The sequence below is a fragment of the Corvus hawaiiensis genome, chromosome 23 (genome assembly GCF_020740725.1).
Source record: "Corvus hawaiiensis isolate bCorHaw1 chromosome 23, bCorHaw1.pri.cur, whole genome shotgun sequence".
NCBI lineage: Eukaryota > Metazoa > Chordata > Aves > Passeriformes > Corvidae > Corvus > Corvus hawaiiensis.
This window is the reverse complement of record NC_063235.1, coordinates 44297-67832: the sequence shown is the minus strand read 5'-3', so window position 1 is coordinate 67832 and position 23536 is coordinate 44297. Positions and strand designations below refer to the sequence as shown.

At 49.2% G+C, this 23536-nt stretch overlaps 1 protein-coding gene across 2 annotated transcripts; it reads left to right on the top strand.

Moving 5' to 3' along the window:
- Nucleotides 1-1330: 1330 nt before the first annotated feature.
- On the top strand, nt 1331-23127 carry YTHDF2 (YTH N6-methyladenosine RNA binding protein 2). Of its 2 annotated transcripts, XM_048327160.1 has the most exons (5): nt 1331-1456; nt 1817-1841; nt 2134-2213; nt 6250-7815; nt 22171-23127. In XM_048327160.1, exons 1-5 carry the CDS (start codon nt 1430-1432, stop codon nt 22192-22194), a joined length of 1722 nt encoding a protein of 573 aa, XP_048183117.1. In that variant the 5' UTR covers nt 1331-1429; the 3' UTR covers nt 22195-23127. The 2 variants fall into 2 exon arrangements, with proteins under 2 accessions (XP_048183117.1, XP_048183118.1); XM_048327161.1 differs by lacking the exons at nt 1331-1456; nt 1817-1841 and adding an exon at nt 2947-2991 and having other exon boundaries at nt 2142-2213.
- The last annotated feature ends 409 nt before the right edge of the window (nt 23128-23536 follow it).

Here is a 23536-nt window from a genome sequence, read left to right as displayed (position 1 = left end):
GCAAAGGAAACACACCTGGGGAGGGTGGGGGGAGGGCAGGAAGATGTGTTTGGCTATTTTTTTGCATTAAAAGGAAAAACAGAATTAAGCTCCAATGGATTTTTCATGGAGAGGTGAAAGGCGGTGTCTCCATCACCTTGGGGACAGCAGGGATCCCAGAACCTGTTTGTGAGGGGTGGTTGCTGCTGCTCTGACCTTGGCCTCTGGGAAGTGTTTCCTGGCTTGGGGTGGAGGTGGAAACAGCTGTGGGAGCCAGGTCCCATGCTCAGCCTGGAGAAGAGAAGGCTCCAGGGAGACCTCAGAGGCCCTTCCAATGCCTAAAGGGGCTCCAAGAGAGCTGGAGAGGGACTTTGGACAAGGGCCTGGAGGGACAGGACAGGGAGGAAGAATGGCTTCCTACTGCCAGAGGGCAGGGTATCAGATGGGACGATGGGAAAGAATTCTTCCCTGTGAGGGTGGTGAGGCCCTGGCATAGGGTGCCCAGAGAAGCTGTGGCTGCCCCATCCCTGAAATTGTTCAAGGCCAGGTTGGACAGGGCTTGGAAGAACCTGGTCTAGTGGAAGGTGTGCCTGCCCACGGCAAGATGAGCTCTCAGGTCTCTTCCAACCCAAACCAGTCTGGGATTCTGTGGTTTTGGATCAGGGATCCACCTCCTTCCATATCCAGCCACCTTTCCTCCATTCCCCTCTGACTTGCTCCTTCAGGTAGCCCCTTGGCTGAAGGGCAGTGGGGACCTTTTGGGCATCCCCTTCCCCAATCCAGGCGTACAGCAGATCCTGTCAGGTCCCTGCTGGAGCTGTTCCTGTCTCTTGGCCGGGAAGGGGGGTGACTCTGGGTTCCCTGCTCGCTGTATGCCCACCCAACAGCCAGGTAGCCCACTTGACCTGGGTGGGGGTCCCAGAGGACTGCGATGTCCTCTGGGTTCTCCACACCCTGGAGTGCTGGACTGGGGACGGGGGGAGCTAAAATGTCGTGGCGCGACAGAATGAGGTTGGGCTGAGCCCGCAGCCGGGCCTCGAATTTGCCATTTTTTGCCTTAAAACCGCCGCGGGGCCGCCTGGCCCTTTAAGAGCTCTCCCACTTCTAGCCGAGCGAGGCCGCTGCTCCCCCAACACTCCGGTCCTCCGCCGTCCCGGCATGCCCTGCGCCCCCCCTCCCCCCCATTTCCCGCCATTGTGCCTGGGCGCGCGCGGTGCCGCGTGACCGGGCGGGGGGAGCGCGAGGCGGCGGGCCCGGGCCATAGAGACGCGCGGTCGGGGGGGGGGGGGGGGTGGGGTGGGGTGGGGATGGCGGGATAGAGCGTCCCCCCGCCCCGCTCCGCCGGCGGCCGCCCCGAGTCCGCCAGGGCCACCCCGAGCCCGCCGGGCCCGGACAAAGCGCCGCCGCCTGCCGCCCCGCCCCTCCCCGCCTGCAGCCCCGCCGCGGAGCCATGTCGGCTAGCAGCCTCCTGGAGCAGGTAGGAGTCCCCCCGCCGATACCGGGACGGCCCCGCCGGGCGAGACCGCGGCTCTGGGCCTAACGGGGGTTGCGCCCCGGGCCGGGCCGAGCGGCGGCTGCGGCCTCACCCGTCTCCTGTCGCAGGGCCGCGCTCCATTGTGATGCGGCCGGGCCTGGCCTGTCTTCGCAGGGCTCGACCCCGCCGGGACGGATCTCTCCCCTCCCCGGGCCGGGTTTGTCCCTGCCGAGCCTTGGGTTCCCCCGCCGCGACGGGTCTGTTTACCCACCCTGGCTCTGTCCCCCCTTCACCGGGCCGAGTCTGTGTCCCTGACTCACCGCTCTCCCTCTTTCTCTCCCCACGTCGCCGCCGTCGCGCCAGAGACCCAAGGGCCAAAGCAACAAAGGTGAGGTCCCGGGAAGCCGGGGGGGGGGGGGGGGCGGCTGGGAGCGGGAGGGTCTCCCTAAAACCTGCCGGGGGGGAAATAAACCCTGCGACCGGGCATGGCTGCTGGGGTGGGGATAGTTTGCGGGTGATGTCTGTGCGGTGGGCAAGCGTCTGTGTGCCGTGGGCTGAGTGTAGTGTGTTAGAATTGGCAGAAGTTCGTTATGTTACGGGGTTTGGCTTTAAATACTTTAAGCTGTTCGTTATGGGAGTTCATTGCATAGGTTTTTCTAACGTTACACATCTCTTCTCAGTGCAAAACGGCTCTGTGCACCAGAAGGATGGGCTGAATGATGATGACTTTGAGCCTTACCTGAGTCCCCAGGCCCGCCCGGTGAGTACCTGATGCAGGCAGGAGCACCAAGAGCCTGATGGTTTCCTGCTGCTCCAAGGGAGGGGAATTTGGCCTCCTTGTGTGTTTCCCATCTCCACTGATTGCATTTTGATGTTTGCTAGCTGCCTTAAATTATATCCTATCCTACACCTGCATTTCTGCAGGCAGAAAGCATTGACTGCCCTTAGATAGTGGTGGGTGAACTAGGAAGGTTTTCAGCAACTTTCTGAGGCTGTGAGAACTTCCTAGAGTTGGTGTCCAGGTCTTTTTTTTTTCCAACGTGACTGTCTCAGAGTCACCATTTCTGCTCTTTCAGTTTTAGTGTTGTGCCTGTTTGGTTTCTGGCTCTTTACATCAGAGAGATATGCTGAGTTGGGTTGTGAAGTTGCTTCACGTGATGCTGCCGCACTTTTGGAGGATCAGATCAACCTTCTTACCTGTACACCAAGTCAACTGATGATGCCTGTCAGGGGGATTTCTGTTTTTCACCAAAAAACCCCCCCAAAAAAAAAACAAAAACAAAGAACAAAAAAAAACCAAACCAAAAACCCCAGAGCCCACATGTGATGCAAGCGTTGAGTTCTCTTTGTGAGAACTTCGGTTACAAGTTGAGCCAGAGCATTTTGTGACCAGATCCTGGAAGTCAAACTTGCAGCTACTTTTCCTCTTCACTTTCTCTTAGATTAACTCCACTGTTAACTGGTGTTTGTTTGTTTTCCTTAATGAGCTGCAGGGGAGTGACACAGAACAGATGGAGTTCAGCTGATTAGATGTACAAGTGAGTACCATAGATAAACATCTGTAGTAGCACTGGAGCAGTCAGTTTATTCTCTTGGCTTCTCTTTCCAGTTGTGACCAGTAAAAATAAGCTGTTCTGGTTTCCCCTTGCTGTATTTTTGCTTATTTTTACTAGTCCGTACGTTATTTTTTTCATGTAAACGTGATGCATGTTTTGTTGGAACACAGAAACAGATTTCTGTCTCAGTTAAATTTTCAACAAGTAGTTTCCTAGTTCGTGCTAAAGATCTGGGGATAAGTATTCTTTGTCATGTTAGTTGTTCATAATCTTCAGAATTCAGCCTGTCCATCAAGACAATTCACTGCATTCAGCTCCCCAAAGAGTTACAAGCCTAAATTCAGTCTTCATAGGGTGAGAGAACATTATTACTTTCTCGAATAAAAGCAGCTACTTTCCTAGTAGTTGTTACTTAATGCTGGTTTTTTTTTGTCTGAGCTATCAACATCCCTAATTTCCAGCTTCCTTCTGAATGTGGATGTATTTCCTACAAATTGCAGTTTTATTTAGGTTTCCTAAAGACAATGAAGGTTACTATAATTTTGAAGCAACAGAGTGTTTTACTCTATTTTGCATGTTTGGTGAAGTATTTCTGGATCTTTAATTTTTTTTGGTGTGTCTCAGGCTGGTAAAAATAGGTTTTAAAAATCAGGAAGCGGTTGGATGTGCCCCAGGAGGAAGAAACTGAGCTGGAGCGAGGTGAAACCACCAAGTTAACTTGGAGTGGAATCTCTGAGTGACTCTCGGTTCCTCATTGTGCTATGTTGCTGGTCTGTATTCTATAAAATGGAGCCCAAAACCTCCAGAGCTTGGTCTGGAGGGAGGCAAAAATACACAGGTATCCAAGGGTGCACCTCTTTGCTGGAGATGGGAAAGGGAGTTAGAGAAACTGCTCTGAGTAATTGAATTAAATGAGTTTTGGAGTTGCTTCCCAAGCTCTCCACACACCCGTGAGGTAACCATGTTGTAAAGTTTCACTGCTCCTTATTCCCCACCTGCTCTCTCAGGTATGACTGTTAACTTGTCAGTTCCCACGAGGTTACTGTGTATTGTAAAGCTCAGATACACAGTAAATGATTTCTCAACCCTTTAAAAAGGAAAAGCTCAACAGCAAGGCTCACTGAGAACCCTGCTTCTGGTCTGAGATGAGGAGGAACAGTGAATTTGAGGAAATAACTGTGCAAAGAGTGTTAGTCATGGAGAGAATGAGAAGCTGGTGGAGTTTTATTTGCATGTTAACCAGTAAGCGTGTCAGTTGTGCAAGGGCAGGGGAGCAGAGCGAGGTACTGTGTTTGATAACAAAGCAGTGTTGGTGGTGTTCAGGTAGAGAGCAGCAGTGACTGTGTCCCAAATTTGCTCTGAGCTGCCTGTGCTCAACTCCTGAACTGCTCTGCTCCCTCCTTACTACGTGTATGTAGCTGCCTAGTACTCCACAGGTCATAGCTTAATACAGCCTGTGTTAAATATGTCGAAGTTGAACATAATGACAAGTGGGAAAATATTTTGAGATGACAAGAGGAAAGATTTTTATCTGATAGTGAGGTGCTTCGAGTGCTCCTGTGGAGAGGAAATGGCTCTCCCTCGGGGTTAGGGATGGGCCAGCATGTTCTCGTTCCTTTAAAGCTGAGTTTAGGAGAGAATATCTTACTCTTATCATTGAGGGGATTAATTTATGAAGGGGCTTTGCTGGTTCAAAATAAGTAATAGGAAGCTTTAAGTTCTTTCATTTGTCTTAGAAATTGGTGTCAGTGTTGGTGCTTTTGGACAGATTGAGCCCTGGGTTTAGCAGGATTGAGTTCCTCAGTTAGTAAAACCCTGGATGAGAGTGAGGGGTTTTTTTCTGATTTGCTTTTTGGGAGACCTTTGTGAAAACAAAGGTTGGAGAGAGCATCTCTGTGAGTTTTCAGGCAGTACCACAGAAATCTTCTTTTCTGAACATGTGATGTTAAATAATTCCTATTAATTTCTGTGAAGTCGGGGCTTGGTTAGCCCCAAACCTGTTGCTCTCCCGTAAGTAGAAGGTGGAGTGGCAAACCAGCTATTTCTGGAGGGTGCCAGAGCCATCTTGAGAGACTCCCTGGCTTTCAGTGTGGCATGAAGTCCTCTGGGAGCCGTGCTTGGCACGTGAATACATGATTCAACGAAAAATGGAGCAGAGCCTGCTGCAAGTCAAGCTTTTAGCTGGGAATTGAACCTGCCTTTGATCTCGTCTACACTGGGCTGGTGTGTTAGGGGCTGGGCAGCAGGAGGCTGCTGCTCACAGGTTCAAATTACTCAGGATGATGTCCGTTAGCAGGACTGGAACCACTCCCCGGAGGGGACCCATGTTTTTGAATGGGAAATGACAGATGTTTTTCCTGTAAGCAAATATTGGGGATGTCTGAGACTTCCCTAATTGTCAAATTAGGCATTTGTTTTTTGTAACCTAAAGGCTGTTTGGATGTTAAAAGGGAGATCAAGGCATGGCGCCGGGTTTTTTTTTTTCCCTCTCTCTGGATTTGAAACCTGCTTGTGCTGGTGCTGTCACTGTGCTGTAAAAGGCTTTTATTGATTACCTCCCACTTTCAGGTAATTTTCAATGTGTGCCCACAGCACTAGAGAAGTTTGTGTTTTGAGGAATCGGCTTTAAATCCCTGTTTGTTTGCGATTTCTTGGAATATTGTGAAGTGTGGAACTTCAAAGTGTAGGAATAAAGCTGTTTTCATGGCTAGTAAGTTAAAGAAAGGCCATCAGGGACACTCGTGATTTTTGCAGTGTGCTTCCACTGGATCCTTTTTCTTCTTAATCCCCTTCTCTCTGCATCCTTTCCCCAAATCCTGCCTGGAACACCATAATAAGGGTTAAGTATGTTACACAGGCAGGAAAAACCCTTGTTGGGAGTAGCTACAAGCAGAAGATGGTATTTGGATGCAAGGTAAGATACTGGTTTTTAAAGCCTGGGCAGGGGCTTCCCAGTGTCCCACACTGTATGTCAGGAGCATCACACGCTGCCACCTTGGCATGGGAAGCTTTGTCTTTAATCTTTCTGTGCCTTTGTCTTTAAGCTTTCTGGCAGTGGAACAGATTTTAGAGCCCTTGTAACAAAGGAGGTGTTCAAGGCTGGGCCTGTTCATCTGCCCAGCCCTAAGGTAGGGAGGGGTGGAGCATGGGAAATCTAAGCTGCCTTTATTCCTGATCCCTCAAAATTGGTTCCACTCCTTCTAACAATTCAGTGCTTATGTTTTTGTGGTTTTCTTTCAGAATAATGCATACACTGCAATGTCTGATTCCTACTTGCCAAGCTACTTCAGTCCCTCCATTGGATTCTCCTACTCCTTAGGCGAAGCTGCCTGGTCCACGGGGGGAGATCCCCCCATGCCCTACCTGACCTCGTACGGACAGCTGAGCAACGGGGAGCCCCACTTCCTTCCCGACGCCATGTTCGGGCAGCCAGGGGCCCTTGGCAGCACTCCATTCCTCGGGCAGCACGGCTTTAACTTCTTTCCAAGCGGGATAGACTTTTCGGCTTGGGGGAATAGCAGTTCTCAGGGACAATCCACTCAAAGCTCTGGCTACAGCAGCAACTATGCCTATGCCCCCAGCTCACTGGGAGGGGCCATGATCGATGGGCAGTCGGCCTTTGCCAACGAGACTCTGAACAAGGCTCCTGGCATGAACACCATTGACCAGGGCATGGCAGCCCTCAAGCTGGGTAGCACGGACGTGGCGAGCAGCGTCCCAAAAGTCGTCGGCTCGGCCGTAGGGAGCGGATCCATCACCGGTAATATCGTGACGTCAAACAGTTTGCCTCCGGCGACGATTGCGCCGCCGAAGCCGACCTCATGGGCTGACATTGCCAGCAAACCCGCCAAGCAGCAGCCCAAGCTGAAGACCAAGAATGGCATTGCAGGGTCAAGTCTTCCGCCGCCTCCCATAAAACATAACATGGATATCGGAACTTGGGATAACAAAGGGCCGGGGGCAAAAGCCCCGTCACAGGCCTTGGTCCAGAATCTTGCTCAGCAGCCAGTGCAGGTGTCCCCACAGCCCATGGGCCAGCAGATCAGTAGTAGCCCGCCGGTGACCCAGGCTCCGGGTGGGCAGCAGCCACAGGCGCTGCCACCGCCAGCTCCGCTGCCTGTGCCACCAGCACAGCCCACCCGCTGGGTCGCCCCTCGGAATCGCGGCAATGGCTTTGGCCAGAACGGAGTGGACGGTAACGGAGTGGGACAGGCTCAGGCCAGTTCTGGTTCTCCTTCAGAGCCGCACCCGGTCTTGGAGAAGTTGAGATCTGTCAACAACTACAACCCCAAGGATTTTGACTGGAACCCGAAGCATGGGCGGGTTTTCATCATTAAGAGTTACTCTGAGGACGATATCCACCGTTCCATTAAATACAACATCTGGTGCAGTACGGAGCATGGCAACAAAAGACTGGATGCAGCCTATCGCTCCATGAACGGGAAGGGCCCCGTATACTTACTGTTCAGTGTCAACGGTAGCGGTCACTTCTGCGGCGTAGCAGAAATGAAATCTGCTGTGGACTATAACACCTGTGCAGGTGTGTGGTCCCAGGACAAATGGAAGGGACGTTTTGATGTCAGGTGGATTTTTGTGAAGGACGTTCCCAACAGCCAGCTGCGACACATCCGCCTAGAGAACAATGAGAATAAGCCAGTGACCAACTCCAGAGACACTCAGGAGGTGCCTCTGGAAAAGGCTAAGCAGGTGTTGAAAATCATTGCCACCTACAAGCACACCACCTCCATCTTTGATGACTTCTCACACTATGAGAAACGCCAAGAGGAGGAGGAAAACGTTAAAAAGGTAACGTGTTTGTGTGTCTTTTCTGAGTTCTGCAGGGTAAGAGGTGGTGGGGGCTGCCTTGCACTGGACAGACTCTGGGGTGTGAAGGGGTATTAGCCTGTGGGCATTAGCCTGGTTTTTGGCTATCTGCCTGCTCGTACCTGGAACCCACACCCAAATAGTCGCCCCTCTTTTGGGGGGAATATGTCCAGAGAAGCCACCAAGGTGATTAGAGGGATGGAGCACCTCTCCTGTGAGGAAAGGCTGAGAGAGTTGGGATTGTTCAGTTAGGAGGAGAGAAGGCTTTGGGGTGACCTAATTGTGGCCTTCCAGTTGGGCCTGACGGGAGCCCACAGGAAAGATGGAGAGAGACTACAAGAGCCTGGAGAGGCAGGACAAGAGGGAATGGCTTTAAATTGAGCGAATAGGTTTCGATGGGATATTAGGAGAAAATATTTCCCTGTGAGGGTGGGGAGGCCCTGGCACAAGTTGCCCAAAGAAGCTGTGGCTGCCTCATCCCTGGAAGTGTTTGAGGCCAGGTTGGATGGGGCTTGGAGCTGCCTGGTCGAGTGGAAGGTGTCCCTGCCCACGGCAGGGAGTTGGAATGAGATGATCTTTAACAGCCCTTCCAATCCAAACCGTTCCATGATTCTATGAAATGGGTGCCAGCACTTGGCAGAGCAGGGTGAGGAGCCTTGCCCAGGCCCTGCCTGCGATTGACTGTGTGTTGGTTATGCTGAATCTCAGTTTTCCCTGAGTGCTGTGATGTAAACAAAACGTATTTCTGTGCCATTATCAGCTCCTGGATCAGAGCAGTTTGAAGTCAGAGACCAGCAGGGCATTTGGGAAGCTGTTAGAAACCAGAGCCGGGTCTTAGATCGGCTGCTAATCCACCCCCTGGCCACAGTGGGGTCAGCATGACAGATGTCACCCTCCACTTGTAAAACCTCCAGGAACAGCAGTTCCTGTCCCTCCCCAGGCAATCTATCCGTCTGCTTAATTATCCTTCCTGTAAGGAGGCTTTGTCTAATGCCCAACCTAAATCTCCCTCACCGCGATTGAAGTCCATGACTGCTGGTCCTGTCTCCGGTGGACATGGTCGTTGTGCTCCTCATGGCTCTGTTTGGGGCCGTGGTGGGCTGTCACCGGCATGGCACTGCCAGCAGTGTGGCACATGAGCTGAGCTTACAACTTGCCTTGCAGCTGCCCTGGATGCTGCTCTCAAAGCCTGCTGTCATCATCTACTCCTTAATGATGCATTAATTGAAAATCCTGCCCCAAATTCAAGAACCACTGGGCTTGGAATCTTACTTGGGTTCGGCTGTAATAAAGTCACCTGGGGCTGCCCTTCTCCTCAGTGTGGGTCTGGCTTACGTTTGATCAAAATGATAATTATAAAAATTAGCATTAGCACAGCTGGCTGGGAGTTTGCCAAGTTTCCTGATGATCTCTTTAGTTTGAGCAATGGGGAATTTTTCACCCAAGACTTGAAGAACAGAATCAGGAGCTGCAGCTGGTTGCTGTGACAGTGAATGCAGTTTTTAATTTTTTATGTATATTTTACATGGAGCATCTTATAAATAGTAACACTTCAGCGCAAAGGTGGTCATGTTTTGCAACTGATAATCAGCACTTGCGGTGCTTGGAGAAAGTGTGTAAGGGAGGAACAGTAAATGGCAAGGTGTAAACTGGTATTTAGTGAGGACCTGATTGTTTTGTGTGATTTCACCTCCTAGAATTGTTTCACCACTGTGAGGGTGGTGATGCCATGGCACAGGTTCCCAGAGAAGCTGTGGCTGCTCCATCCCTGGAAGTGTTTAGGGCCCAGCTGGATGGGGCTTGGAGCAACCTTGTCTAGCAGAAGGCATGCCTGCCCATAGCAGGGGGTGGAACAGGATCCATCTGCAAGGTGCTTTCCAAACCTAAATCATGATGGGATTCTGTGATACCCTCCAGATCTGACTTCAGGGAGTAACAGTTTGCAGTGTTAGAGAGTCGAACCTTGGCACAGTGGGAGAATGCAGGGGAAGGGGGAAAATGCTCCTGAAGGACAGGTTAGGGAGGGAGGGAGGGATGGATGGATGGATGAAACGAGTTAATTAGTACTAAGTGTGGGTAAGCAGAAGGAAAGGAGAGGAGAAGGCTTTGGGAAAAGCAGACAGAATGATGGGCTCTTCTTCCGGAAAGCTGCTGTGTTTGCTGTGTAAAGTCTGAAAATCAGAAATGTACTACAAATGAGGCTTAGCAATATTCTTAAAGCTGTAAACCATCTTTATTCATCTTCCCAGTTGCATATTGAAGTCTCCTCCCCTTGCTTGCTTCTCGAGATGTGCCAGTGTGGAGAGTCGGAAGCAGCAGGGATAGCTGGAACGCTGGCGCTGCCTTTCTGAACCATGTTTTAGTGGATGCAGCAGCAGTTGATTAGGAAAGCATTCTTTCTTTGCAAAGGAACTTAGTCATAGGTCTCTGGAATTCACAGATGAGAAGGGAGTTGTGTAGGCACAGTCGGTGTTTGCTCTTTGCCGTGTACTCACCCTGCATTTCGTGCTCCGGGCCCCTGTAACATCCGGCATGGAGGAAGTGACTCTTTGCGCCTTGGTCGTTCTTGCAGCAAGCTTGACCTCCTCAGTCACTTGGTGACGCAGCCTGGAATGTGGCTGAGGTTTCTGTAACTGCTCGTTCATGGTTTCATTGAGGACCAGTTATTTTTCCTGAAGGAGGGTGTTCTTTTTTCTTGGAGTGATTCTCACCATGGGACTAGAGATGCCAAAAAGCCCAAACCATGCTCTCTCTGCTTGAAGCATCTCAGGTATCCACTTGAATTAAAAAAAATATACAAGGAACCAGAGTTGAAGCACCGGAAGGTTAAAATGCTGTTCTGGCAGCAGCTCCCTGCCCGTTTTTTGTGCTGCTTTGTGCTGGGGAAATCCCATTGCTCCCAGCTCTTTTATCTCTCCCACAGTGTGAGATGTTGATGCTCTGCAGTTGTGTTCCTTGAAGCTTAAATGTCTCAAGGTTTGGCTTCTTTCGAACTTCTCCCAAGCTGGAATTGTTTCACTTGGCTTCAACTTGCCCAAACCTCTGTCTCATTTGCAGTTTGATTCCTGCTTGCTGCCCTAGCAGATGGATGAGCTCTTGTGAAAGTCTGGAACTCTTGAATATTCTTTTATACTTCTCACTGTTAGTCATTTCTTCAGAATTCCCTAAAGCAGGTCCAAGAAATTATATGAAAAATGTATAGTGTTTGTGCCCTTTCTGTTGTCCAGTGAAGGGAGAGGGGTGGGTAGTTAGTTCAGTGTTGAAAACACTGAAATAATCCTCTTTTTTTTCCCTTTTCCTGTTGCCTGTGCCCAATCCTGTTCCTCTAAAGCTAATCCCCATTCCTTTTCCGTGTCTTGCTTTGCTCTACTAATCCAGTTTTTTAAAAGGTTTGAATGTTCTCCTGACCCAAAATGGTGGAGCTGACTCGCAGTGCAGTTCCTGCCCAGTGCAGTCCTGAAATTCAGAACAGCTGCTTTTGTGGTAGAGCTTGTCACTGACTTCTTCTGTGTAAGAACTATTTTATCTTTGCTTTAAACAACCAAAACAACAACACAAATCCCCATGCCCCATGGTCGTGCACTTGGATTTCTAGGAATGCTGCAGTGACCTTGGTGTAAAGATCTCCCATAATGATCTGCTTGGTATGAAAGGTTGACAGCTTGTGTTTTGTATAAACGCAGTCAGTGGAAACTCTAAGGGAATTTTGTTTAGGTTCTTTCTGCCTGCCCAGGCTTGAGATGCTTGGCTACTCACAGGTTCCAGGGATTTTAGGAAGGCTGTCTTGTGAAAACCAGTCCTGTGCAGAGTGCTCAGTGGTCAGGTTTGCAGCTGAGAAGAGAAACTTTGCGCTGGGACTTTGAGTGTCGAATCAGGCTGAGCTATGCAAGATGGGGTGGGCTTTGGTGGGGTTTGTCATGCTGAGGATGGGCCTCAAAGCACAAAGGTGGGATTGGCCAGATCGGATCTGTTATTTCTGGAATTGTGCTGCCTTGTGCCTCAGCTGACGCTGTATGCTGGTTAAAGGAGTATTAATAGTGGCAAGTGTCATTGCCTCCTTGGAACACGTGATTTAAGGGAAAACTGAGGGGTGTTGTATGAGCCTGTTTGAAATGAGCAGGCTATTTCACAATCACTGGAATACATGAACGTTTTCTGATGGATTTTACAAAGCACTTTTTCTCTTCCCAATCTGAAATCTCAGAGGGGAGGAGAGAGAATATTCCCTATAGGGTGGACCGGCACTCTTTCCTCCTTCTGTTACAGCTGTCCTGGAGAATGCTGCATTTGCTTTGGCTTTACCATATTCCACAGGACAGTATTTCTTGACTATAAGATTCAATTCCTGGATATTCTATATCCAGGCAAAGCCAGCTGTTCTCTGTGGCAGCAAGGGAGGAGCACTCCTTCCAACCACACAGTTCCTTTCATCCAGTGATCCCAGGGCTATTTGCTGTTTTCTACTCCAAATCCTGGCCATAGCGAAATTAATTGATTAACGCACCGGGACAGAATTTCCACTAGGCTGTTCAGCAATGCACGTGGTTTCGGTTTATTTCCAGGCTGTTTAAATCCTGTAGGTCTGTGTCCAAGCTCATATATTTGCCCGGGAATGGAGGAGACAAACCGTTGGGCTTATTCCAGTGGCTTGGCACTGGCTGTTCATAAGGAATACTTTGTGCTTATGATATGTTTAAGCCAGCCCTTAACAATACTCACAGATTTTTGCTTGTGTTCTAGCTGTGTCTAAAGACAGGAGTAAACCAGAGGAGAAAACTTAGATCTGCCTGATGCTCTAATCCGTGTTTTCTGCTGTGAGACAGGGAACTGTGTTTCCTCATCCCTAAAACAGGAGCAGCTGGGAGCCTTTTCACTGCAACTGAAGTGGAATCAGAGCAGTGGAAGAGCGAACCACTTGCTGGCACTTGCCTTGTAATCCTGTCTCTCACTGTTAGTATTGTGTTAGAAGCCTTTAAAATAATATTTTAAGGTAATGTTTGTTAATATTATAATATTTAAAATTGACTTGTTGGCATTGGTTTAAGGGCCTGTCGAGATGCACTTATTACTATTACCCGCAGCCGTAGGGAGGAGAGGAGAGACGAACCAGCAGGCAGGAATTGTGCAGCAGGATTGATTTATTTAATTATTTTACAAACTCTTTTATAGACTTTTTCCTTCATAGTCTAATTGGACAAAGGATCAGCCACCCCCTGGGTGGATTGGCTAGAAATCCTAAACATCCATTGTCAAAATATTTTTCTACTGTACCATAAACATAGTTCTACAAGGTCGCAGGTGTTCATAGTTTACAGAACTTCTGCTATTATCTTCCCTGAGAGAGAGAAGTATCTCATGGCTTAGAAAGCAGCAGGAAAATTCCTTGCTAACAGCATTTTTGTATCCACATGCACTGTTTAAATTTTTTCAATTGTTTTATCCCTGTCCATGGCAGAGGGTTGGAAGTTGAAGATTTATAAGGTCCTTTCCAACCCAGGCCGTTCTAGGATTCGAGGACTGGGACTGGTGTTGGGCCAGACAGAGAGTGCAGGCCGTCTGCAATAGGGTTTCTCATCTCTTAGATGCCTCGAGCAGGGGGAATTTATTCCACACCCTCTTCTTGTGAACTTGTTTCCAACCTACTCGCCTTCTCAGTGTGGGCAAAGCTTCATGTCCTCCCACTCCAGGTTATCTTGGCTGGATGATTTCAGCTCTGAGCTGCAGAATACCCTGAGCTAATTGTTCTTATAAATATGTTAATTGAATTGATTATGAACATACTAATGACTTCAAATGAATGTCTTAAATTAAAAAAAACCAAATTTTTTTCCCTTCAGCAGATGAGTTAAAATGGGGGAAATGACCTTAAACTGAAGGAGGGTAGATTTAGATTAACTATTAGGGAGAAATTAATTTCTGTAAGGGTGCTGAGGCCCTGGCAGGGGTTGCCCAGAGAAGCTGTGGCTGCCCCATGCCTGGAAGTGTTCAAGGCCAGGTTGGACGGGGCTCAGAGCCACCTGGGAATAGTGGAAGGTGTCCCTGCCCGTGGCAGGGGGTGGAATGGGATGGGCTTTCAGGTCCCTTCCAACCCAAACCAATCTGTGATTCTGTGATAAATTGTATGCGTATGGCTGGCAAGTTCCGTAGAAACACCGTGGAGGGCTTGGAATGCAGAAGGGAGTGTGTAAGGTGTCAGCAGTGGGGGTTGCTTTGTTTATTTTCCTCTTACTTTTTCCTCCAAGTTATCCTCTGGATAACTTGCTGGCACCAAGGTTAAGAGCTACTGACACAGGTGTGTGTTTCAGGTTATTTTATAACAGCTGCTTTCCCCAGAAAAAGTATTTATCTTCCAAGCAAAACTCATTGCCAGCTGTTTCATTCAGTGTAACCCCCAGGGCATGGTCTGGTTCAGTTCCCTGGATTTTTCCCTAGTGCAGAAGTACAGTGGGTCACAAGACACTGCTGAAAGCCGATTAGGATCCCAAGAAAACTGTTGAAACGCATTGATACGTGGGCAGTCCATCAAGAACAGCTCCATGCACAATGTTCCTTCCTTGTTCTTACTGAAACTGTAATTCTGCATCAGCTTTTTGCCTGAAAGAAGCTGCTTTCTTCTTTTCTGTCTCAGGTTCATGAAGCTCCTTGTTCTGTGCCGTGTGGTCATTCTCACCACAATTAGTCCTCCCGTTTTCCTCCGTGTTCTGGTTTGTACCTGGTAGTGATTGTGCTGTCCTATGGCTTTGTGAGTTAGTAACGAATTCCTTAGTGGTGCAAACCACTGGAGGCTTGGCAGCCAGAACAGTGCCAGCACCCTGCTCTACCACAGCATTTCCTAGAGAAGTCCCTGTTAAACAAGGATGGTCATTATCCAAACTGATGCCTGGGATAGAGAGTTGTTTGTAGCTCCTTCCAGTGAATAATGCCCAGTATGGGCCTTTTTAATTGACATATAAGTCATGTAACAGTGTGCAGTTAATAATGAACCATTTGGGGTTTGTGCAAGAACTTGGAAATTTCTGATTATTTTTAATTAGAATTTTTTTTATTCTTAAAACCACAATGCCGAACTGCTTTTTTGTTTGGTTAACTGCAGAGCTATTGTAATGTAATCCCGGTTTGGAAGACTTAGATAAAATCTGCCTAAGACTCTTGTCCTATGTTTCTAATCTTGGGGGGAAAAGAAACCACACTCTTAAGTTTCCTTCCCTGTATCTGTGCACAGAGGGGGAAGGCTCTGGTCTCTCCATCTCAGCTCTGTTATTTATGGTACTGTCTGTAAAATGCCTTGAGAGAATTTCCCATGATCATCTCAAAAGTAAGGAAATCGTGGAGCCCTGATCATCAGCCTTTTGGCTGTTGCAGCCTGATTTGGAGTTCAGCTGACTTTATGAGCTGTGTTCTTGATACACTTAAAGGAGGGGGGGGGAAAAAAAAATCAAATACAAAATTCCATTCCAGTGAATGTGGCTCTGTGTTCCCATCCAAGTGGCTATAAAATGACAGAACACACTATAGGGAGTGTTGGCTCTTTTTCTTGAGCTTGTGAATTCGGCTCTTCATGGCTGACCGAAGCAGGCAAATAGATCTCCTCTTGTCCTCTCATAATACAGAATATTGTGGTGTGTTTTTCCTGTAGCGTGAAGTCTCTTCTGTCTTGTTTGGGATGGAGGTGGTGTTTAAGCCTCAAATACAGGACAACTGCAGTGGGTCAGATCAAAGTCTGTGTAAGTGCTTCTCATGTGGCTGCAGGAGCTGCACATCTGCCAGGCACAGAGACAGACATTGCTTGGGCATCCCTGCTCTCTGTTTCCAGGTCAAAAGCCCTGTGTGCAGCTGGCAATAACACGGTTGAGAGCAAACACCTGTGAGGACGGTACAGGCACATATCCACCTCCGAAGGTTTTCCTTCCCTTGAACGGTATGTGGCTTTGGAATTTCCATAACCCCGAGGATGTACCTTTGTCTTTATGAGTTCATGATTTTTCTGTCCAAGATCTCAGTGCGCTCCTTGAGCATCCACAGGATCTCCAGTTCTTCAGCTTAATAATGTGTTGCGTGGGGAAATATGTCCTTTTGGTTTGCTTTGGGTCTGCCTTGTGATTTCCCCATTGTTCTTGTGTGAGAAAAGGTGGTGAGCAATTAATTCACTGTCTTCTCTGTGCGTACTCTGCTTTTCCAGTCATCTGTCTTCCAGGCCAGAGAGTTAGAGCACAGTGGCTCTGCAGATGGAAACGCTTCTGTCCCTTGCTCATCCCTGTTTTTCTTTGACCGTTTTCCAGTTCTGCTCCATGCCTGTGGAGATGGAGAGGAGCAGAGCTACACTCTGCTCAGGATAGATCCTGTCTGGGATGTCTGTAAACAGCACAGTGGTATGTTTTGTTCAGGGTGATACTTGCTTTTCTTCAGGGTAGGCAATTTCCTGGAGTTACACATCGTGTTTCCAATGGTTAATAGTCAGTTTGGAGCCCGTAATCTTGGAGTTAGGGTAGGGATTTTCCGCACATGCATAGTTTAATTTTTCTCAACCAGGTAGACCAAGTGTCCTGTAAAGTTCAGCAGCTTTTTCTCACAAAGTCATACACTTTGTCAACTGCTCTTTTTATTACCCTGAATAGCTTAATGTCATCAGTAAACTTGGTCACTGTTATTCACTCCTCTTTCTAGATGTTTTATGAATATGTGGAGCCACAAATTCCACTGAAGCTCCGTGGGTTTTCAGTCCTTGGCATTACACCTGCATGGTGTGACAGAGGGCACTGCCAAGGCTTTGTTAACTCTACGGCAGTGAAGATTTTGAAACATGAAAGTGGAGTTCCTTCCTTTTCTAAAGAGGTTTTGTGGCACTCGTACTAAGACTTCTTGGCTGAGCGATGGCTTAAGGTAACCAAAGTAACAAAATGCATTTCCCTTGTAGTGATGGGGAAGAATAAAAAAACTCCCTGGTTGTTGAAGACCAGGAGAATTTTCTTTCTTCCTAATGACTGGAAAGGACTTGTGCCATTTTGCTTGTGCTCCAAAGTCAGCCAGTCCAGTTCCAGTCTGTGTTGTGAGCCCAGTTGTCCTCCCATGGAATGCCACTGGGAATCCTCCCAGCTTGCTGTGTCTCCTTTGTTCTAAATATTCATGCATGTTCTCAGCTTTTCACCATTCTGTTTCCTGCCCTGTGGGACAAGAGTCCCTATGTGAGAGTAATTGTAAATGTTTATGGGAATTGGCCTGCTTTATTCAGGCAATTAAATGTGATGTTTAAGCAAGAAGAGGTTTGTTCTTTGCAATTGATTGCATCAGTTTTAAAAGGTGCCTGTAAAGATGCTGGGGAACAGCAGTGTGCCTGAGGATATCTGATAGGTCAGACCACCTTGTGTAAACCCCCCTGTAGGGGAAGAGCCTTGGCTGTCTTCATGCCCTTCTTGTCCTGGGCTGGTTGCTCTGATATGGAAATTAAGTGTCCAAGGCCATGTGTCTCTTTTTCGCTCCTGCTGCTTCAGTGCTGTGAGTTTACCCTGTTTAGGGTTCTGTGGATATTTGGGTTTGCTCTGTTAGATTTTGATCTGTAGAACTAAAGGCCTGTCCTGCTCTGATGAAGAATCACTTTTATTTCTGTTATCTCCTGTCTTCCTTGGTGCTGAGCCCCATTAAGTGAATGGGAGGTAGGATGAAGGTGTCAGGCTATAACCAGATCGCTACCTGATTATTATCCCCTTTTCTAAACTAGGATGTAGCTTTTTTTGTAACCCTGATGGCTTTCTAATGCTGACAACAGGGAAAAGTCATGTTTGGTTTGTAAATACTGGGACTCGAGGCTGCTTGTGGAGCATAATATACAAGTGATGCATCATCCATCATTTGTGCTGTGTCTGTTCCTTGAGCAGATCCTGCTGGGAAGGCCATGGGCTTCAGTAACTCTTGATTTCTAAGGTGGTGATCTAAGATGTTTGCCTTGGAAATCCCACTGGATTGCTTGGCTGGGATTGCATCAAACAGCAAAGTGCGACATCATGGACTGAGTGGGGCTGTTGAGGTGCTTGATCAGGGAGAAGGGTGGGTGTGGGTGTGTGTTTATTGAGGCCAGGGTTTGATTACAGGCTCCCCAGAGAACGGTCATGGGCCCCAAGGCTGCCACAGAGCTCCAGAAGCATTTGAACAACACTCTCTGGCTCGGGGTGGGATTGTTGGGGTGTCCTGTGAAGGGGCAGGAGCTGGACTCAATGATCCTTATCGGTCCAACTCAGAATTTGCGTGTCTCAGCCTTTTAGGGAATGATACTGCCAGCTCCGATGCTCCAAAGAAGGAATCTCCTGCCAGTTCTTCTGTGGGCAGGCACTGGGCGGGTGTTGCCTTTTGCTTGGGGGACCTTCTTAGGCTGAACTGAGACTCTGCCTGACCTGGCCTGCCCAAGGGCTTTGGGCTGTGCTCCAGCTCAGGCAGGTGGTCCCAACAAACCAGGGGCAGCGTTGTCTCTCACTGTCATCTTGTCAGGTACAAACTCCTGAGCCTTTTGTTTTTTGCTCCCTGCAGTGTGAATAGATAAGGGGATCTCTCCTTGCTCAGTTGCTGTTATCAGGACCTGGCTCTGACATGGCTGCAGCCCCTGGGGACAGTGGTGATAGGACTGAAGTTGCTTTGAGTGGTGTGATTAGAGAGGGCTCCTGTTTGCATACTTACCCTTTGTGAGCAGAGGATTTGAGCCATGGCACATATCAGCCTTTCCCATGCCATGCTGCTCTTTGCCCTTCCTGTTCCTGAGGGGTTTGACAGATGGGGATGAGTCTGAGCAGGTGTCTTTCTTGCTCCTCCCATGTGGATCAATAAGATGCAGCCCAAATTTAACGGAAGTGCAGCCAAAGGGCATAAAACACTTCCTGATGGAATCCCTTTGCTCTCCAGGGATTGTATCCCAGAGCAAGCCCAGCGTGTGTGCGCAGATGCTGCTCTGCCTTCCGGGGCTGTTGCGTAGCTGTGGGTTGTGACTTACCCTGTTCCACAGCACGTGGATTCAGAGGAGGATGAGCCAGGAAGGACAAATGTTTGCAACCTGGTTGAGCCTTGCTGCGTGTTCTGGTAGATCTGTCTGGTGGTTGAAAGCTCAGTGTAACACCCCAAGGACCAAGATGTCTCAGACCCTTCTGCTCCACTCAGGTGAGACCTTACCTGCAGAGCTGCATCCAGCTCTGGGGATTCCAGCGTCAGAAGGATTTGGAGCTGCTGGAGCAGGTCCAGAGGAGGCCGCAGAGATGCCCTGAGGGCTGGAGCCAGGCCGGGAGAGCTGGGGGTGTTCACCTGGAGAGGAGAAGGCTCCAGGGGGACCTCAGAGGCCCTTCTAATGGCTAAAGGGACTCCAAGAGAGCTGGAGAGGGACTTTGGACAAGGGCCTGGAGGGACAGGACAAGGAAGAATGGCTTCCCACTGCCAGAGGGCAGGGTATCAGATGGGACGATGGGAAAGAATTCTTCCCTGTGAGGGTGGTGAGGCCCTGGCATAGGGTGCCCAGAGAAGCTGTGGCTGCCCCATCCCTGAAATTGTTCAAGGCCAGGTTGGACAGGGCTTGGAAGAACCTGGTCTAGTGGAAGGTGTGCCTGCCCATGGCAAGATGAGCTCTCAGGTCTCTTCCAACCCAAACCAGTCTGGGATTCTGTGGTTTTGGATCAGGGATCCACCTCCTTCCATATCCAGCCACCTTTCCTCCATTCCCCTCTGACTTGCTCCTTCAGGTAGCCCCTTGGCTGAAGGGCAGTGGGGACCTTTTGGGCACCCCCTTCCCCAATCCAGGCATACAGCAGGTCTGAAGTGAAGATGTTCACTTTTGTCCCCTCTCTAGCTTGGGGGCATGGGGACATTTGCCCTAGCCTCTGTTCTGGCACACTGGTATTTAATGGGGGAGTTTCACTGGCTCCTTGTTAGCTGCACGCAGGCCTTGGTAGCAGCATCACCTTCTCAGCGGGAAGAGGTGATTGATCAGGGTCCCGCTGCTCAGCTAACAGGGTGATGTGTGCGGCAGGATCCTTGGCCGCTGTCCTAGCCCAGGACACTGGCCCTGGAGATGCACAGGGGGTGATTGAACCTGGCAGCCGGCTTATCTCGTGTCCGCATTTGGGAAGCGGGGGCATTAGCTCAGGCAGTTGCAGCTGCTTCCCAGAGGGATGCGACACATTGCCATCTGTCCCTGCGCAACATAACATGCTGGCTGCTGAGCCAGGAACAGGGCCTTGGCACCTTCCTTTGGATTCGTGGCTCTCCCTGCAGTGCTTGTTGTGCTCCGTGTTCAGGCCTGGCTCTGCTTCCCACCCTGGCAGTTGGATTTTGCTGTGGTGCAGTGGCTTTTTTGGCATTGAAAGAACCTGCAACAGACTTGGGCAGAGTTACAGGAAAAGAGGGGAATTAAATCAACACTACGTTCTTGATGAGAACCTGTGCCTTGATCTGATCCCTGTCCCTGGAAGACAGCAGAGGATCATGCTGCGCTCACTTTGCATCCTGCAGAGGAATTGGAGGGGAAGCCTCCCGGGTGTGTGGCTGAGAGGCCAAAGCCAGTGGAGTTGTTCTGAGCTGGAGGCCAGGCCTCCCTTTTTGGGAAGGTTTCTAAGCATAGATGGCCGCATGTGCTGTTGTCCCGGGACTGAAGCTGTTTTGGGATGGGCTCTCCCTGGATTTAGCAGCGGCAAAGGATGGGGTTTCCTGTAGCAGCCTGTGTGCTCGTGGCAGAGGTTGTATGAGCTGCCAAGATGGGAAGGTGCCTCCCGTCACCGGGTTAGCATGGGACCGTGGAAAGCAGGCAGGGAACTCTGTTGCTGCCCTTATTGCAGGGGATACAACTCCAGGCAGAGCAGTTGACTTGCAGGGAGACATCCTGAGCTGAACCAAAGCACCAGGTTCAGAGCCCTGACAGCATCTCCTCTCTGAGTGAAGAGGGAAAACCTGCTGCGACTGTGGGTACCTGCTGCAGGTGTGGCTTTGCTGTGAAAAGTGGGATGGACTTGGCACCTCTTGGACTGGCCGGGTGGCGATGGACTCACTCCAGGGGAGCCGGAGCCCCGCAGTGCCTGTCGTGCTCAGACTACAGGGACCTGCCTGTCTTCAAGGAAGAGGGAGAGCCAGGGAGGAGCATCAGCTTAGGGCCCTCTGGCTGCTGACAGGTTTAATTTCTGAGGTGGTGTCTTGTGATCTGGGAATGACACTTCAAATACCTCATAACCCTTTGGGGAAGCCTGGACCAGCTTCTGTGAGAGCTTCTCTGTTAAACCCAAGCAGACCCCGGAAGAGATGGGCATGGAGTGCTGAGAACAGCAGAGAGGGGGTGGCAGCCCTTGGTGCCTGGGGGTATTTGGTGCTGTGCTGCCTCTTTGTTCAGCTGCAGGTGTTTGGACAGAGTGTTTCCGCAGTGCTGGAGGAATACCCAGGGGTGATAGCAGAAGTCGGTGGGAAATTCCTGTGAAGTTCTTGGTTTTTGAGTGAGATGCCATCAAGTAGTATCAGGGGTATCAGGGAGGTTTTCTGCTGGGGGCTGGGACAGTTTCAGTCCCTGCAGACCAAGGCTGATGTCAGTGCTCCCTGGGTTTGAGCTCCAGCCTGCTTTGATGCTCACATGGGAATTCAGGTGGAGTTTTTTCATAAATCATGGAATGGTTTGGGTTGGAAGGGACCTTAAAGACCATCTCATTCCAATGCAGACACACCTTCCACTAGACCAGGCTGCTCCAAGCCCTGTTCAACGTGCTCTTGGACACTTAGAAAGATGAGGCAGCCACAGCTTCTCTGGGCAACCTGTGCCAGAGCCTCACCACCCTCACAGGGAAGAATTTCTTCCCAATATCCCATTCTGATACCCTGCCCTCTGGCAGTGGGAAGCCATTCTTCCTCCCTGTCCTGTCCCTCCAGGCCCTTGTCCAAAGTCCCTCTCCAGCTCTCTTGGAGCCCCTTTAGGCATTGGAAGGGCCTCTGAGGTCTCCCCGGATGAAGACCCCCAGCTCTCCCAGCCTGTCTCCAGAGCAGAGGGGCTTCAGCCCTGAGAGCGTTTCCATGGCCTCCTCTGGACGTGCTCCAGCAGCTCCACATCTTTCTGATGTTGGAATCCCCAGAGCTGGATGCAGCTCTGCAGGTGGTGAATCACCTGGAATGAGGAAAAAAAGAATGAGGAGCTGTTGGACCTCAGAAATGTCACATCCCTGCAATGACTGGATGCAGTAGCAGCACCTCTTTTGACAAGAACAATGCTCTTTCCCTGGCTTTGCTGGCTATGGGACAGGCTCCATGGGAGCGCCAGTGGTTGGAATGCTGATGTGTAACAGCGGTGAATAAAATTGCTCTCAGCTAATATGATCTCTGTTATTTCTTTTGCAGGAACGCCAAGGCCGTGTCAAGTAAAAGGCAATTCCTCCCCCACAGACTGCAGCAGACATTGCATCCCAGCTGTCTTTCAGAGTAAGAAAGGAGCAAGAGCAACCCAGAGAGAATTAGGACTTTTTTTTTCTTAATTCTTTTGACTTCAAAAAGACTTTTACAAACTTCCAGTTTAAAAAAAAAAAAAAGTATTGGACTATCACAAGACATAGGACTGAAAAAACAAAAACAACAACAACAAAAAAAAAAATCCCTTCTAGGTAGAGTAGAGGTAAAACCTGTCCCCTTTCTTTTGGCTTTGGTTGTGATTTCAGAGCATACGCTTTGTTTTTTGTCTTTTTACTATGGTTTTTGGATTTTCAAGTCCATAAGTGGCATATGCCTTTTTTTTCTCTCATTTTTAAATCCCATCATTTCCCCTCCTTCCACCCTCTTGCGCCTCTTTCCCTGGTTTTGACATTTGCACTTGGAACACTGAATTGTAACATCCACCATGCCAAGTGGAGTAACTTTATTTTTCTTTCTTTCGCCGGACTGGAAGAGGAGGAATTCCATGAGGAAGTTGGGGTTTTGGCCTAAGAAGAATTGAACAGAAAATTGCCCACAAGGTTATGTCTTAAAGGTGGTTCATTTTTCTCTGACCTTTTGTTACTCAAAAGTCAAGTACTAGGAGTCCTAAGAAATGTTCTGTTCTTGTGCATTATATGGATTTAAAGATTAAGTCTGGATGAATTTGATTTTTTGAAAGCTGAGACCAGTGGTAGAAATCTTTTTATTTACAGGAAAATGAATTTTGGACAATAAAAAGCCCAAAACAAACAATCCAAGGAAGAAATATTGTAAAATGTGTAGTGACTATGTTTCAGTTTCTTGTTAAGCCAGTGAGGAATGGGCGTTGCCTTTCTTTTCACCATTAATCACTTCTCAATAATAAATGTGAGATCCTGTTGAGCATCACTATTGTCTCCTGCTCCCTTCCCTGTGCTGTCAGCTCCTTGGATTCCAAGTATTGGAAAAATACCTGAAGAGGAGTGGAGAGGTGATTTCCCTCGGGTTTGAAGTAGGGTGCTCTCATGTGGGCATCCCCAGCTCAATCGTGCATCTGTTCCCAGCCCTTTGGGATACTTACGGCCCCCTGGTGTGGCCTGGCTCCAGGTGTGAGGGGCAGTGCCCACCTGGCCTTGCTCCCAGGATTCCTTCCCATGTCATGGGTAAGTTGGGAATGATCCAGCTCCTTCCAGGTGTGGGAAATGCAGACACCTCACAGCCCCAACCCTCTTTCCTAGGAAAACCACTCATTGTCAAGAAAATAACAATAAAAAAATCCTCCCTCTTCCTCTTCTCTTGTCATGGCCCCTGCTGCTCA

Coding starts and splice junctions, on each gene's coding strand:
- YTHDF2 (XM_048327160.1), top strand. CDS start 1,430: ATGTCGGCTAGCAGCCTCCTGGAGCAG. Junction 1,457..1,816: donor CTAGCAGCCTCCTGGAGCAG/GTAGGAGTCCCC, acceptor CCGTCGCGCCAG/AGACCCAAGGGCCAAAGCAA. Junction 1,842..2,133: donor CAAGGGCCAAAGCAACAAAG/GTGAGGTCCCGG, acceptor ATCTCTTCTCAG/TGCAAAACGGCTCTGTGCAC.